The sequence below is a fragment of the Falco cherrug genome, chromosome 4 (assembly GCF_023634085.1).
Source record: "Falco cherrug isolate bFalChe1 chromosome 4, bFalChe1.pri, whole genome shotgun sequence".
Classification (NCBI taxonomy): domain Eukaryota; kingdom Metazoa; phylum Chordata; class Aves; order Falconiformes; family Falconidae; genus Falco; species Falco cherrug.
The window spans coordinates 58221889-58239051 of record NC_073700.1 but is presented as its reverse complement, the minus strand read 5'-3'; the positions used below and the strand labels follow the sequence as shown (position 1 = coordinate 58239051).

Genomic DNA, 17163 nt, shown 5'->3' with positions numbered 1-17163 from the left:
ACTTAGTTGCTTGCCTTAATATTAGCAGTGATAACAGTGATGCTGAGTCAAGCATGTACACAAATGTTTACAGGTTTGAGCTGTAGGAGGACACAACTTTTCTGCATTTGGTTTGTGCTAGGAATTTATAATGTTGACAAGCCTACCCACAAGTCACTTTTTATAAAGATAGTGCCTAACAGCTTCCATCATGTCAGAATTTTTTTTCTATTTGATACTGCACAAATGTAGTTCTGAGAAGGTTCTCCCCTCAAATCTTCAATCTGAAAAAGATACGTGATTTTTTTTGAAGTTTAGAACCAGGCGTGTTTTGAGGTGTGAGGTGTTACATAAAGTATTTTTGGTTAAAGGGAGGAAATGTTTGTATGTTTTCAAAAACTGTGTTATCAAATAATTATTTAATTGTCTCCAAAGAGCAAAAGCATCATTGTAGCCTCTTTATTATTTGGTAATTCCCGAAGAGTTCCCAAATCTCCACTGGCAGGGCGCCAGCACAGGTGACAGCACCTTTCTACACAGTGAATTAAGGAGTGTTAAGAGTTCATTGCTAGACTCAACAATTATCATGTAACAGCTTGAGGAGGAGGCAATCTTGCACATCTTGGGAGACTTGGGTTCTACCCACCATTTCCAGTTTGATCTTGAACAGCTCACTTGATATAACTTGGATTTTGTCTGCCAATAAAATAGGGCTAATAACTTGCCTGAGTTACCAAGAGTTCTGGGAGGCTTGAGGTCATTAATAAAATGAAGTTTAAGTGCTGAGGGCTGAATGAGGACCTTGGCCAATAAGCAATAGGAACCCAAAGTACGACTGGCACATTTTCTGTGAGTGCCAGGAAATACCCTGCAAGGCACCAGTTTCCATAATCAAATTGTTCTTTCCAATGAGTCTTTGATGCAAGTTGTTTTGTAGCAATATAAAGGATTGTTGCTGGATTTGACATCAGGCTCTTAAATTACGAAGCTGTAACTGTAATGTGTAAGACAGTATCAGATATCTCTGTTTTATTTATACCAATTTCCTCACTCATGAATCAGCTCCATACATGTGGATTATTAACTCTTAAAAGTGCTATTCCTAAAAATCTAAGACTTGTAAATTAAGGAGTTTTATATTGCTGTTATGATTCATTTAACTTTTATAGACCCACCGAAGACATACACCCAGGATGGAGTCTGCTTGACAGAATCGGGCATGTCTCAGTTACAGAGCCTAACTGTTACAGTACCGAGAAGAAAACGGACGAAACCAAAGCTTAAACTGAAGATTATAAATCAGAACAGTGTGGCTGTGCTTCAGACACCCCCAGATGCCCAGTCAGAACATTCAAGAGATGGGGAGATGGATGACAGTAGAGGTAGCGGTCTACTTTTGGCGCATTTTGTATCTTGGAGCATTGCAGTACATGTGTGTATTGCAAATATCCCTGGGATTTTTTTGGTACTGATACTCATACCTTCTGTACAGAATGCTTTATGGAGATTACTTGAACAATTGTCGTGGCTCATTGTTGTCAGTTTCAGAGATTTTTCTTGTTGTTCTATTTATGGGTCATCCATCCTATAGGAAACTCACCTTTCTCAGGCTGGCAACACTGGAAACGTGAGTTGCCTTTTTATCTAATCATTGGGTTACCTGTGAGAAATACTGTGCACTCACTGAGTGCAAGTGTAGTCTGAGGATCTCAAATTCAGTGCAAATGCTGTTTGAAAGTGGTGACATTGGCTCAGCAAAGCAACATGTAGGTCACTGTAAAGCTGGTATTCAAAACAAAGTGGAAAGCAGAGTAAAAAGTTCTTTGCTGAGTATTTCTTCTTTCTGAAGGAAATAAGGCAGGGTGACCTGAGGGAAAAAAAATAATTTTCTTGAATTTCCCTAGACAATCCTATAGGGAATGTTTGTCCTCGTTCCAAAGTAGAATTCAAGACAGAATTTGAGTTTAGGAGCGATTTCGGATGTTGCTCTAGTTCAAGTAGATGATGCTGTACGTAGAGATCTACTGAAGGGTTTCAGGTTCCAGGATGGCGTATCTGTGTAGTATGGAGGGAGGAAAAGATTTAACAGTGTTTTTGTGGCTTCCAGTGCTGAGGAGAGATGAGGGCATCTGGCTAACGCTTGTCTTCTAAACACATCCTGTGCATGGGCATGACATTTCAGTCAATGGGAGAAGCCCCTGGGAGAGCTCCTTCCACTGCAAGTCTAGATGGAGCAAAGATCCACCTGTCCCAGGCCACCAGGGCTTGTCTCATCTGCTTCCCTCACAGCCGAGAAAGCACAGCAGCCCCAGCCAGAGGAGACTGAAGGTGGGAGATAAAGAGTGGGAAAGTGCGTAGGAGCAGCCAGCCCCATTTCAGATCCCTGCTTTTCAACACTAGAAACAGCAGCCAGCATGGTGCAGTAATGTTCTCCTGTCCTTTTTACTTGGTCTGGCTGTACATCCTGGTAAGCATGTTGGTAGAATAGGTGTTAATCCGAGGCCTGAGGAAAGGCTTACTTAAGGCAGGTGTGAAAATCATTACATTAGTCAGGCAGATGTCTGTTACCAGAGGAACAGAGGAAAAATAGGAACCCCACCTCACCACAATCTAATATGTTTCTGTTTGTGCAACACTGCCTCGTTGTTAATCAGATTAAATGTCATAAGAAGCTTTTTTTAGGTATGGAGAGTATACTTGAGGTAACTGGTTTGTTTAACCATCAGTGCAGCTTCACTGTTAACTTGTTAATATCAATATTGTTCCTGTTGTTTGATTAGCACATTCTTACTGTCTGCTGTTGACTAGAAGTGGTTTGGGTTTTTTTATAACAGCTTTCCTTTATTTGTTTATAACCTTTAAAACAGTTAACTACTTGTTTTTCTTTCATTTCCTTCAGTATTCACAGGGTTTGGTATATTGTCCTAGCATTATACTGACTCTTAAATTTCATCTCATACTTTCATGTATTCCGTCAGCTGGGTTGTTGAAAGCAAAAAAGCTTTTGATTTTGGTTTGAAGGCACAGGGTAGAGAATTAGCCATTTCACTTGGTCTTTTTCAGTGGTTTAATCATTACTTTTACAAACGTGTGCCTGTTTTCTGTATAACTTTGTCTAACTTCTTTATCTGCTTGTTGGCTTCTATATAGCCCTTTCCAACTAGATAACAAGATACGTAAATGTAGAGTATGAAAGGGAGAGCCAAAGCTTCCACAGAACTTAATTTCAGTTCTGATCACCTTTCATTGCCTTTTTGAGAGCTAGAGCATGTTCATAGATGTGACAGTAACAGCACAACATGTACCTGGTAGATTGGCTGGATTTCTTGGAATGTGCTCTGTAGAGCGGATCAGTGCCTGTTCTCTGAATGTCTGAAATTTTCATATGAGCATCAGGGTGAATAAAGCTGTGCCCACAGCTTTGACTGGAGCAACATAGTGTAGTAGTTCCAGGAAAGGGGAAAGACCCTTACTTCGACTCTAAAGTTCTGGGTGAAAGAAAGAGGCTGTATCTGAGAAAACTGAGCTCGTGGTAATTTTGTTACCATCTCATCTATAGGCTTTCATCAGGTTCCGCATTTCATCTGGTGTTCCACATTTTAAAGTCCACTTGATGAAAGTTCAGCTTGCTTTGGGAGCTTCAGCTTTGGTAGACTTAACGTGGCTCTTCTGCTACTATTTGTAGAGCTATGCTTTGTAAGTAAATGGGAAGGACCACTGTGGGGTTTAGCATTTGGCATACCGCTTTGTGTAGCAGGACATGTTAGCACTCTAGCAGGTTTCTCTTCTGCCAGAAGTGAACACGTTGCAGAGGGTTGACCCATGCTCTGGAGAGGAGGAGGGAACTGGCCGTGGTGGTCAGTGGGGACTGCCTTTGCCAAGCCACTAGCTTTGTCGGTTGAACTTCTGTCTTCATTGATGGGAAAGTCTGGTTTGTGACCCAGCCTGTGGAAGAGCAAGGGCTGTACTTCTACCACAGCAGAAGTGGTATGAGAGAGTCCAGCTCTGTCTGTCATAACAGTATTTCAGTATTTCTCCCTCTCACAACTGTATGTGGTTTTAGACCATATAGAATTATACACCTAAATCCAAAGCAGAGAATTAGAATTACAATATCTTTTCAGGGGTCAGAGCACATTTAATGTTTCAAAAGCTTGATAATAGAATGAAGATATGAAGCCATTACTGTGTTGATATTTGGGAGGTATCAGAAACAGAATTAACTCCCTCGCTCTTCAACACCAAAGGCTTTTTAATGCCGTCATACCTTACATCTGTTTCTACCCTGCTTTCCCACAGAATATAAACTCTTAACTCAAAATTACAGTCTTTGTCTTCAAGGCTGAGTAATTCCTTTGGGCTGAATTTTCTAGTATATAGTTAAATTCCTTTTCACAGATAAGTCTGCTTTCATATGGCTTCAAGTCAAGAACTCTCTAAACAAAGAGTCATTAAACATTACCTTCCAAGTACAGGCTGTAGTTTTTCAGCCTGTCTGCTAAATAAAAAAAAGGCCTACCAAAGAAAACAAGACAGTAAACAAAATGAAGTGAATCTTGCATGGTCAGTTGTAACCATATTCCTTGATGTATGGCTAGAAATTGGTCAGACACTTAGAAAATGCAATAGCACAGGCATCTGAAAAGTTCACCAAAAAAATTCTCAGATTCACGTATAGTAACTATAGCATTTACTCTCTGGTCTTGTGTACACATCATCTCAGAGGAAATGTATGTATATACTGGGTTTGTGTATAGGTAAGGTGGGTTTCACAGAAGTGTTTGGAGAGTATGAGTAGCTATCACCCACCCTTTTGGGAAATCTGTCAGTTTTAATCAGTTTCTCAGAAATCGGTCAGATGTAGACATTTTGGAAAAATAACTTCTTTCCCTTCTCCAGTTAAAGTTACCATTGCCTCTTTTCTGCAGAAGGTGATCTTATGGATTGTGATGGAAAATCAGATTCCAGCCCAGAACGGGAAGCTGTAGATGATGATACCAAAGTGGCAGAAGGAGCTGATGGGATTAAAAAAAGGAAGCGAAAACCATATAGACCTGGTAGGTTACAATAATTTTTACGATTGTGTGTCCCTTGTTTGTTTTAACACTTTTTTTTTCTGTATAATTAAACAAAAAATAAATAGAAAACAGTATGGAATTCTGAAGTACTCTACTGCTAATTGTTGATTTTAGATTTTTTCCCCGTTCTGTTTAAAATAGTTTTTAGTCCTCTTATCAAAATATATTTCCAAAGGTTGCTGCTTAGCAGTGTGCTTGTTCTTAGTATGCTGTCAATTATTGGACAGTAGTTCAGATCTATACCTTGTATTGATTCTTAGCTTGATGGGAAAATGTACTGTATTAATATGATTGATGAAGGGCGGTTCTTGTGTGTGTGTGTATGTATGTATGTATGTGCATTTGGCAATATTTGAAGTTCAGAGAACTTTCTGCAGGTGTCGTTATTTTCTGAAATACTTCATAGGAGTAAATATTTGTAGATGACTTCTGGCAGTGAATTTTAATGAATTCATTTATTGGATGGATTAATTTATTTTAATTTATTAGGGCAGTCAGCTCTTAATTATCTTGACTGTGGATTAACCATGTGTCCTGGGTGTAGAAACACTTGAGCTGTCTCCAGGCAGAAAAAGCTAGAGATACCTAAGTGACTCTGTAGGAAGTAGCTCTGATGCATTAGGGCTGAAACTGAACCCAAGATAATAAACTGTGCTGAGACACCACGTGGCTTTTTGAAGAGCCCCTGTACCGCATACCTTGGTATGTCTCGGAGTCTGTGTTAACATGGTGGTTTTGTATTTCATTATGCAGCCTCCCACTACTGTGGGTAAGTTGGTTGCAGTCTTTGCAGTCGCGTATTTTCACCAGTCCCACCATCCTGCTTGCTGTAACGGGCCATACCCTCTGGTTATGAAGATGGAAGGGGAGGAGAACAGAGGCAATGAAATGATTGAGGATGTGAAGGCAAGGAGTACAGTGAAGGAAGGAAAGGAAGCAGGAGTTACAACACGGTCTAGTTTCTCTTGCTCCTCTCAGTAGCTAAAAAGATCTGTACCACCTTTTACCCTCCCCACATCATTTCCCACACAGCCGTGTAAGAGCCCTGTCTCAGCAGGCCATACCCGTGTGTATATTGCCTTCCGTCATGGGCCCACCCTGGGGAGACAGTGTTACAAACCTACATCACTTAACAGAGATTTCCTTTTTCTCTGCACTCTACCTCAACAAGCCATTTCGTTTTACTGTCGGGTCCTCAAGAGAAGAGAAGAGAGTTTTGTTTGCTTGGTGTGGGTTTGGATCATGAGTTGAATAGCTTCTGTTAGTTTTCTGCAGCCAACAATTTCCCTGAAAAATGAAACAAACCTGAATCTGATGCATGTACATACACACCAACTGCAAAGGATTAGAAGCACTGCAGTCACTCTTTGTTAAGGGATCCTGGAGATTCAGGCACTATGATGTTGATGAATTATCCTTTTATTTTGTGATCCGTCCTTCTCTAGCACCATCATTTGGAGTGATGGGCTCTCGAGCAGTTTGTAGAGGTTTTTTGTGTCCTTTAAGGCTCTTTAATAGATTTTGTTTGGTAGATTGACTAACAATTCATCAGCTTACAAGGGAAGGGAAAACCCTTCCCTTGTAAAAGTTGCCTTGTTGAAAGTGGCCAGGTTTGGTCCTTTGAACTTGTGGATGATTTACAATCCTGAAATTTTGATCTTTTGTGATAATTATATATATACCCACCAAGACATTAAAACTCTGAATGAAAACTCAAGTATCTCAGATTCATTCTTAGACCTCTACAGATGCAGTAGTCCCTTTTATCTGCAGAACAACCTTGGCTGTCTTTGTTACTATGAAACGTAGTTTTTATCAATATACTGAATTTTTGTTTTCTTATTAGGTATTGGTGGATTTATGGTACGTCAGAGAAGTCGTACAGGGCAGGGGAAGACTAAAAGATCTCTCTCCAGGAAAGATTCTTCTGGATCTGTTTCTGAGCAGTTGCCTGGCAGAGATGAAGGTAAGTGCAGAAACTTTTTTTAAAATTTTTGTTCGTGCTCTAATGCAATAAAAATAACGCAACTCATCAACATACGATTCTTTCCAGAGTTGTGCTACTGAGGAATAAGTTTTTTGTTTATCACGATGGCTTTATTAATTGAACTGAAAATACTCATTCCTGCATACTTATACTTTCAGCAGAGCCCATGATTTACAAAGAAATTGAAAAAATGAATTGCAGGCTACTGTGGGAACAAAATAGCGAGCATTATAAGGACTGCTGTATTGTGTCAGAGCTCTGTTTAGCCTAGTTTTGACTAGTAGAAGACAGAAAAAAAGTGTAAAAAAAAAAAAAAGAGGTAGGTTTAGAGTAATCCTCTTTCTCATACACTTTCCTCCAGATGTTGTCCTGATCCAGAGGTGTCTCTGGACCATCAGTTTTAATATTCACCAGTGTTCCATGATCCACAAGTGTGTCTGATATTTTTATAGATCTGTTTATGCTCTGGAAAATCATACTTTTAGTGAGTTCAATGATACACTATTGCTGTATGAAGAAATAACTCCTTATTTTAAACTGGATGTCTACCAGTTTAAGGATAAGCTACCCTCACATTTTATATTACGAAAGGTTATTTAAAAAAAGTCACTCCATATTAACTTATAATACAGAAAGATTTTCTAGACGTGTGGCATTCCACCATCAGTTTTTGCCTTTTCCAGGGCTGAAGAATCCTGCTCTGTTTGGTCTCTGCTTTTAGCAAAGCCATTTTAATGCCTTTTGACTCTGTATTACTCAGTAGATTGGGCACCTTACATGAAGTCAGATTTTATTGATGGGCCTTGTTCTCTTGCTTTCTATGTGTGATTAAACTAAAATATTTCATCCATCTGGATTTGTTCACACTATCTAATCTAGAAAATATGGAGGTATCATTAAGGTGAGGTGTGGAGTGTATTTAGTTCAGAGCCTGATCTGTATAAGGTCAGTAGGAGGAGGCAGCTGCTTCTAAAGGTTTGCAGATACCATCTCAGAAGACTCTGGCCTTGATTTCTCCTATTATTCTCTCCTGTCTGTTTAGTTATTGTGTTTTTAACCTTTCTAGAGCCAGATTGGTCTCTTGCTATGTATTTGTACAACATGATGGAGGCTGAATCTTTACTGCAGCATCCAGCCAATATTAAAAACTAATAGTTAAATGCTGTCCTTGCTTGCATTTGCAGACCTACTTTATGAAGCCAACAAATGTTTCTTTAATCAGTGCAAGCCAGTATTCTAGTTAGATTCCCTAACTAGATAGAATAGATACGTTTGCTTTCCTGGTAATATAAGTGCTATAGCTCTGTTTTCCTGCTTTATAAATATTATTTCTGTGTAGTATACAAAATTGATTCAGATAATGCTGAAAATTTTGCTTTGAAGTTTTTCATTTCTATAGGGATCTGCTCCTTTAAGTAAAAAAAAAAAAAAAAAAAAAAGCTAAAAGTTAATTCCCCATTCTGGGTAACAGTACAATGCATATTGTTAAAAAACAATATTCTTAAACAAGTATTCTTCAGCTAAAAGTTTGAGCTTCTTTTTGTGTGCTCAGGCACAATTGCTTGTTAAGAAAAAAATAACTCAGAAAATCTTTGTGTTTTAAATCATCATAGCTTGCTGAGAGCCTGCTTCTCAGCTGCCAGTACTCACCAGCCTTACCAAGTTTTTTGCTCCTCTTGTCGTGTTCCACCCCCTTTCTCTGCAAAAGCTCACTCTGCAACAATGCAGAGGTCACAGCGTTGGTTAGCCGCATTCTACTCGCTGTCCTCTGAATATGGTACAGGAGATTACTGCAGTACAAAGCATAGCTGATTTTACCACCAAAATAACAGAGTTTCTTAAATGACTTCCCAGGGTCCTTAACTCCATCTAATTAGCTATGGCTTTGGCAAGATAGAAGTGTCAGGACTTTAAAAGTTCTGCTTTTACCTGCAGTGTTTTCCCTGGTCTGTTGAAATAAAATACTGAATGATTGATGAGCACTGTGTCCTTTTGTGATCGTTAGAAAAAACAGTGCTACTTTGGAATATGATAGCTGAATAAATGTGTAATTTTTCTTGAAGAGCATCTTTATAGATGTCTTTTTCTTGCCTGCCCATTATTTGTACAACAGTCTTTTTCAGATTTAAGGAAAAAAGTTTTTTACTTTTAATTTGAGAATAATTAGTTTATAAAATGAAAGGTCATGAATGTGTAACTCAGCACTGATGATTTTGGAGATAATACTTCAGTGGAATTAGCTTTCAAATATCTGATTGAATGGCACCTATAATTTCTCTGAGATTACCAAATTCTTAGGTGGCTTGCAGATACGAAAGTTAAAGGTCTGTCTTTAGCCACTCAGGTACAACAAGGTAGTGACGTGACTGGTATCACATACAGTATTTCTTACTGCCAGAGCCCAGCTTATCAGGTGCCAGTTCACACCTGGCTAGATAAAAGCCACCTTTAGAATACATCTAGAGTGATGTTCAATAAACCCGTGCACCCAGATAGGTAGCAAGATATGTTTGGCATGCTGCCACTGTACGTTTAGAGCAAGACACAGAGTACTTTATTTATTTGTGCCTGAATGTTACTTTTTAGGTTGGACAGAACAGCTGCCAGACACTCCAGTTGAGGAGTCTGCCCCAGCTTCTGAAAGTACTGAGAAAATAAAAAAGCGTTACAGAAAAAAGAAAAATAAACTCGAAGAAACCTTTCCTGCCTATTTGCAGGTAAAACTACTGGTGTACATCTTTACGTGTGTTGATGCATAGTTCATTTAAAGCTTTAATGTTTCTTTTCTGATTCCCAATTCATTCCAATGAAATGTTTTTTCTGTCAAGAATGTTCATAAGTTTGAACAGAAAGCTGTATAATATGTTAAATCTCCAGTCCTCTGGTGTTACTTCTCTCTCCCCACCCCCCCATTTTTTCTGAGAGAGGAGACGGGAGGAAAGAAGCCACCTTTTCTCTCTGAACTGACACATGACATTTTCAGCATTCAACTCTGTAGGATGTCTTTGCATGTTATTTTCTTAAGATACTAATCTTTCTTTTCAGAAGATTATAGAATGTTATTTGGTAGGGGAAACTTGTTTTCCTACAGTTTTGTGGGGTTTGCATCCCCCTACCACAATAATCTCTGCTCTTCCACTCCGTTAATTCTCTGACATCCCTAGCACGTAAGAGGTAGCAGTCATGGATATTAACCACAGTATTAACGGTGATTGAGCAACTTGCTCATCTTCAACCAGTTTAAAAACTGACTGGTTTATATACGTCTCTCACTGAGAACATTTTTGGTTTGCTGTTCTTCTTAGCTACTTTTTTCATGAAAACTTTACTGTCTTGTAGATGTTCACCAAACTTCAAGATGTAGACTATATTGGGATTGAAAGCAAAGAATTTACAAGAGAGGCAGAGCAACCTCTGTCTACAAGTAATTTGTATTTCGTATATGGGGAAGGAGTTGGAAAGAAAATACTTAAACATTTACTATGGATTAATAAGGATAAATATTTTTTCCTTAATGCACATTTTAGTCCTGTAAAATACAGAATATTTCTTAGATTCTTCTTCTGCTTACGTTGGAATAACTGGTACTGAAAAATCTGTATCTTTAGCTTTATTTTTAGCAGCTGTATAGCTGTATCCTAAATCAAAATTTTAAAGACTACCTGAAAACAGATAGAGTTCTTATATAATGAATAAAACTTGGCTTGAAAATGTGATAGGTTGTTGTCAAATTACTGAGTACCCAGGCTTAGGTGAGTGGTAGCTTTTATAGAATATTTGAAGAGATACTAATGTAAGTTAAACATCTTAAGGTGTTTTGTTACTGTGGTTTGACGTTGGGGTGATTTTGTGGTAACTGAAATGCAGTGGATGGTAGTTCTAGAATTTGGACTACAGTGTGCTTGCGTGTTTTTCATAAACTTCTTGTGTGGTCTTGATCAAGTTCCCAGTAGTATTCTCCTCCTTCAGCTGTCCTTTTTGTGTGAGGAGAAATAATTTAAATATTGAAAAACTTGTGATATATAGCAACACTGTATTGGCACTGTCTGTGCCACATACATCTAAGATGACTATTGTTTTTCTATGTAATTTAGGGTGTGAATTTAATCATAAAATATTAATCATATAGCTACCTCAGGTAAGCTGTATCCACTCCTTGTAACCTGGAAGAGATACTGCCATATTGGAAGGCATGAGAGACTTGAGACTCTGGTTTTATATTTCTAGTAATCAATGGCTTTTAACTTTGTTGATACCAAATTTTTCAATAGATACAGTGTTTTTCCTACATTGAATCATGTTGTCTTGTTTGCAGGAAGCTTTCTTTGGGAAAGACCTACTAGATACCAGTAGACAAAACAAGATGAGCCTAGATAATTTACCTGAAGAATCACTTCCACTCTCATGTAAAACAAATCTGACCACCAATTTCCTGGATCCTTCATCTGACCCCCTTCTTAGCTCAACTTCCACTCCAGCTCAGGCAAAACTAGGACCTCAAGGTATACAAACATAATGTTAGTGATAATTCAATAGTTTGATTTTGTTGTTGCAACTGGGGCTTTTCCAATCTTTCCCACTTTTCTCACAATGTTTTTCTGATTCTGATTTGTCTGATTTCTACATTCTGTATATTAACTGCCCTTGAGCAGTTAAGTTACATTGGTAAACGGTGATATTCAGAGGCTCCAGCTGTTTCAGAAGGAGCAGTGGATGGTACAACAGTTGGCATTTAATGCAAATCTGAAACTTGTTGACTGTAACGTCCAAGTCTATAAAATCCATGAAATTAATTCTGTGTAAGAATAAGCATACACATTCATTATAGAAGAAGACAAAAATACTCTAATTAAAAGGTAACTTTTAGTAGTCTAGTGAGTATCAGTTGGATGAATATCATCCAACTTCTATTTTCTTTAATGTTTTAGATTATTTTAGGTTGCCAGTCTCCTCAGAACTTTTGGCTCACCATGTCCTTTCTGAACATGAGTGCCCTTTCCAGGTACAGTGTGTAGCCTCTAGGCAATCTTTTGCTTTTGCTGTTGCGAAATCTTACTGAATTTACAGCTGAAAGATTTGCAAATAGCCAGAGGCTTGTGAAGTGTTGCTGAAAGGGCAGCTTCACACAAAGAAGCAATTAAATTGAAAACCTCACTGTCCCGACCAAATTATTTTTTTCTCTGTGTCTTGTAGTATATGCAGTTAACTGGAGGTGTCTTACCATTCTGTATTTTTTAAAAAACGGCTAGTATTTCTTGTATATGTTAGATGATTTGTGACTTGCCTTTCAGCTTGTCCTCACAAGTTTTTCCATGTAAAAGTGTTTACACACATTGGTACAGTTTCCCATGTCCAGAGAGTCATCTGCAGAAAGGTCACTTATTTCTGATTGTTGCTGGGTGAAAATCAGCTAAATAAAAGGCAGAAGGCTACATTATAATTAAATATTGATTGCTATACAGTTGAAATTGTGGGTAATAGAAAAGGCAAAAGTTAACTTCCCCTGAAGGGGAAACCACTGCAAATGGAGTGTTTCAAGGTCTGTATTTCATTGTTTCCAACACTACAAGAAGACATGCTCGCGTAGACTTTTTCCACTGCAGTATTCTTCTGAAGTCAGAGAAACAGGGATTCAGACATGTTTGTTGACCTACCTGACTGTAAGATTAAAGTCACTAATGTTCATGTATTATGGTAGTTCAAGGTTTTAGAAATTCATGAACTTGATGTTAATTTAATGTTGTCTTATTCCAAAGTTTAAAGGAATTTTTAAAAAACCTGTTCTTTATGAATAAGCAAATTTGTAAAACTGTAATTTCATCTTCTTTTTATTCAGAAATAAATCATGAAGAGGTGGCTATTAGTAAATAAATCACTAGCTACAGTTTTAGTGGATAACCTGCTGTCTTTCCCATTTTATATATGAGATACTGCTTTCTGGCCATAGGAATGTTCTCAACAATTGTCTCTCAACTGTTCAGATTTCCAGCCAAAACTGTGTCCAAATGGAGCTGTTTGTTGTAGTTGGAGCGCCAGTGGGTGAAGTCATCTGCCAGTATTGATCAGTTCCAGTGCAGTTTTTCTTAACTCTTTCACTGTGGCTTTGTGGGAGACAGTTATTTCCACAAGAGCATCCACACATGTGTGAAAGAGATTAATTTTGTGTGTTGGAAACCCTGGTAAACTGGCTAACTGCTGAGCTAGCAGCTGGCTAGTTTATTTATATTTAAGGCAATACCTTCTGGCTGATATTGCAGAGGGGCTGGAGGTGAGAACAGTGTCCCAGAGCACCTGTGATATTTTCATCGTTTTGGTACAGACCTGGCTTTGGAGCAGGAATAATGTGAAGTGCTTTATTCACTGCGCTGGGAGGTGGTAGGACTGCCTGGTTACAGTATGCTGTTTTCCTACAGTGCCATTTCTCACAGGGATTGCTGACTCCTGTGAGAGTCCTTGCTTAACTGGTTAGGTCTTTTCAACAAGGAAAATGTTCTTCTCTTGGAAACTCCACTCATTCAATCCCAGGATTAAGGGTTAGATAATACTGGTTCATTTTTCAAAGAGCTCTGAAGCACCTAAAGAAGTCCTTCTATCTGCTTTGCTTTTCAACATGTGCATAAAACTGCTAGGGAGTTGAACAGTGATGCGTTCAGTCTGCTCGTGAATGGATGGTGCATTCCAGTGACGTGGTCTGTGACTATTTATTCTTAGGGCTCGGCTAAGGGTAGCTGAAGGTTTTTGCTAGACAAGACTGCAGCAATGATGAGGATCAGCAGAGCTGGCCAGAAAATGGGTGTTGGAGTCCTTTGTATACTATTAATTTCTAGTAACACTGACTGAAGTGAGCTTTAGGCTCCCAGTCCTGATTTCTGTCTGGCAAAGAGGCTGCAGTTTTTGTTTTCAGTTACGAGACTCACCTTTCCTGTGGTTTTATAACACGGGGCACACTGCACAGTGTATTCTGCATGGGGCCAAGCCTTAAATTCATTTCCAAGACAGTGCTAGAGCAGAGTGCAAAGACTTCCTGACTGGGAGCACAGAGCACCAGATCTCCAGGGTCTCCCTGGCTGTTGGTGGGTGAAGTTGAAGGTGGTGGTTGGAATCTGTTGCATGCCATGTAGTCTGAGGACTGTCCACATCTCTCTTGAGTTTCTTGACCTGGGTGTTTCTGATGAAAGAGTCCACTTGGTGAGATGTGTTCTGTGAAGGCTCTGGCAATGTCATTTTTTCTCTTTTAATTTGGAATAGCTTAAATTCAGTGTATTTTTTTTTTCTAGGGGTGCTGAAAAAATCATCTGGTCATGCAGGGCCTCCAGAGAATGCTAAAGAAATTCTTCCTAGACAAAAGGAGAGGAGTGGTCTGGGGCTCTGTGCAACTGATTCAAATGCTGCTGGGATGTTTTATAACTAGATATGTTATTGCGTGATTAAACATCTTAAAGTGGCTGCAGGCTTGGGAGAGGTGTTTTTATTCTTTTAGAACTTCATAAATAAATAAAAATAAATACATTGGAGGGATCAGGATCACAAGATATCAGTAGAACTGTGCTGTCTTAGAGATGCAGCATTACAAGCAAACTATTTTCCTTTTTGCTTTGTTTTATCTCCATTCTGAAAGAGTCAAATTAATGAGCAGTATTGAGCTATTTGTTTGGCAGCAGATGTCAACCAGCTATTGATTCTGATCTGAAGCAGCTGACTAAAGTGATTTAGTTGTTTCCAAGATAATATTTAGCACACAAGGAATTAAAACGAGGGGAAAAAATAGAAGAAAAATGTAAAAATATGCTTTAGATGAGATGTCTTACATGAGACTTATGGATCAGAGTCTAGCCCTCTGCTTTCACCAGCACTCAGCCTTTTGGTAGACTTAACAAGCTCCATTTTGAAAGCAGGTAGCTTTTCTCCTACCTACTAATCTCATCGAAAGGCCATTACAGAATCTGATTGCCTTGATAGTTAGGAGCCCTCTAATTTGAAGCCTGAATTTATTCACAGCCAGTGTGTAGCTACGGGTGGTAAACTCTTCAGTTATATCTTTCCACCTGAGCTCTTTCTAGGTACTTATACAATGTATTTATATTCAGATTAGAAGTTTAATTTTTAGGGACTGTTCCCAAACACATTTCTAAGGGCTGTGGAGGAAAACACCATGACATAAAATACTACAGAAGAATTAGAGGCTGCTAATACAGTCTCTATGCTTCCTTCATAAAAACCTTTTCCTCCCTGATATTTACCTGCCTTCAAGTAGCAATTCAGGAAAGCTAAAGAACAGCTAAAGTCAATCCTTTGCCTTCCAGCCAGCTGAAGTCATTAATATCACCTTGCAGTGCCTGGTATTAGCTAGTTGCTTGCATAATTAGACCCAAATTGCCAGAAGGAAAACAAGTATCTCAAAAAAAAAAAAAAAAAAAAAAAAAGACCCCAAACCAACCCAACCCCAAACCCACCCCAAAAGCAAAAAACAAAACCCCGATAACTGAGTTCTGTTGAAAAGCTTCACATTTCATAGTACTTTTTATCAGGTACGCAAAATAACTATACCCAAGAAGCAGGTTTGAGGCACTTTTTAATACTTCTATTGATACCAGTTAAGAGCCAAAATCTTTATATACATGTAAACTGGCTGGTCTGCACTGGCACGTTGATCCACCTAGTTGAGTGGCAAGCGTAAAACATTACTTAATTGGGATGGTACCACCTTGTTGGCATTACAAAGGATAAAAATAAAGAATTAAAATAGTAAAGTGAAAAAAGATCAATCTGATTTTGACTTTCAGTAATGGTAGAATGAAAAAGGGTTGTCTCTGAGAAGCAGCAGGAGCTTCTTAATTCATTGTAAAATTTTGCAGCTTGGAAAGTAACCTCATGATCTAAGAAAATCCTTGGCACTCTTAAGCTAGAAATACTTTCCTGGGGCAGTTGAATTATAACAGTGGGAAAGATACCTGTATATGTGTGGAATTTGTTTGTTTGTTGACTTTCTGGTCCCTCTTCAACCTGCCTGTGCTTGTTTTCTACATTGTATGTTTTATGATTTGTATTAATCCTTTTTCTCTGTTTAATTGTATGCATATTTACCATCTCGTCACGTTTCATTGGTCTGACAGTGATTGCTTGTATAGTCACGATAGTCTGCAGGTTTTCTGAAAAATATTTTTCTCAACTTCTGTTTGTCAAACAATTATCTTCAAGTGTTGTACATCTGAAATAGTCCTACAAACTAGTTAATAAAACCAGATGGGCCGTTTGGAGCCATTTCTCTCTAATTAATTGGATGTCAAGAAGATAATCATATCCAGAATTTGTTATTTAACAATAAATAATTTATTGCTAGGACCAGGCCAGTTTTTCTTAGACAACAACCAAACATGACATTTCCACCTCTGACTGTTCTCACTTCAGGGTTTCCTCTGATCTTAAAAATAGCATCTTGGTTTTTCATTTACTTATTACTGCCTCTTACTCTTACATTTCATATCCCTATTAGGGTGTAGTAACTGGTTGTAAGAAAGGCAGTGGTGGGCAGAGAAGTAACTGATCACTTCCTTACCTTTTTTTTTTTTTTTAATAGTCTGTGTTGATTTGTTGTGAGCTGTGTCCTTTATAAAACCTATTCATTGACTTTTACATTCGTAGGCCTTTGTGTCTTAGAAGTTGCAAATTCTCACTAGGTCAGGGGTGGGGTGGGGTGGTTCGCCTCTGAAATCATCCAGTCTTTCTTCCCCATGACTGATTACATTATCACTTTTACTTTAAATGGAGAAAATACTAAACAATGAAAGCATATGAAGATGGCTACAGTACTGGCTGGGAGGGGCTGCTGGTCAGCCCAGTCTGTCACCCTCCAGTGACCTGCAGTACGTAACACACTATAGAAGGCCCTTATAGCCTGGTAAATTTTTGTTTGAGTTTATAGCTCAAACAATATAGTGCATCACCAGAGTCATGTATAAAAGCCACAACTGGTTGATTTTATTTATTGCATCTTATGCAGGTAGCACCGATGATCCTTTAGCCGATCTTTCTGAGGTCTTAAATACTGATGATGATATTCTCGGAATACTTTCGGATGATTTGGTAAAGTCTGGAGATCATTCGGGTATGTATGTTTAT

General features: G+C 38.5%; 1 protein-coding gene across 13 annotated transcripts in view; it reads left to right on the top strand.

The window, feature by feature from the left end:
- The window catches only part of KMT2C (lysine methyltransferase 2C), a 198644-nt gene that overhangs the window by 139778 nt on the left and 41703 nt on the right, over positions 1-17163 (top strand). For 12 of the 13 annotated variants that reach the window (XM_055708897.1, XM_055708893.1, XM_055708901.1 and 9 more), the window contains 6 exons: positions 1149-1361; positions 4908-5036; positions 6904-7023; positions 9631-9761; positions 11360-11546; positions 17045-17149. In XM_055708897.1, the coding sequence (XP_055564872.1) occupies positions 1149-1361; positions 4908-5036; positions 6904-7023; positions 9631-9761; positions 11360-11546; positions 17045-17149 (885 nt within the window). The remainder of the gene's footprint in view (positions 1-1148; positions 1362-4907; positions 5037-6903; positions 7024-9630; positions 9762-11359; positions 11547-17044; positions 17150-17163) is intronic. The other variant, XM_055708903.1, reaches the window with a different exon arrangement.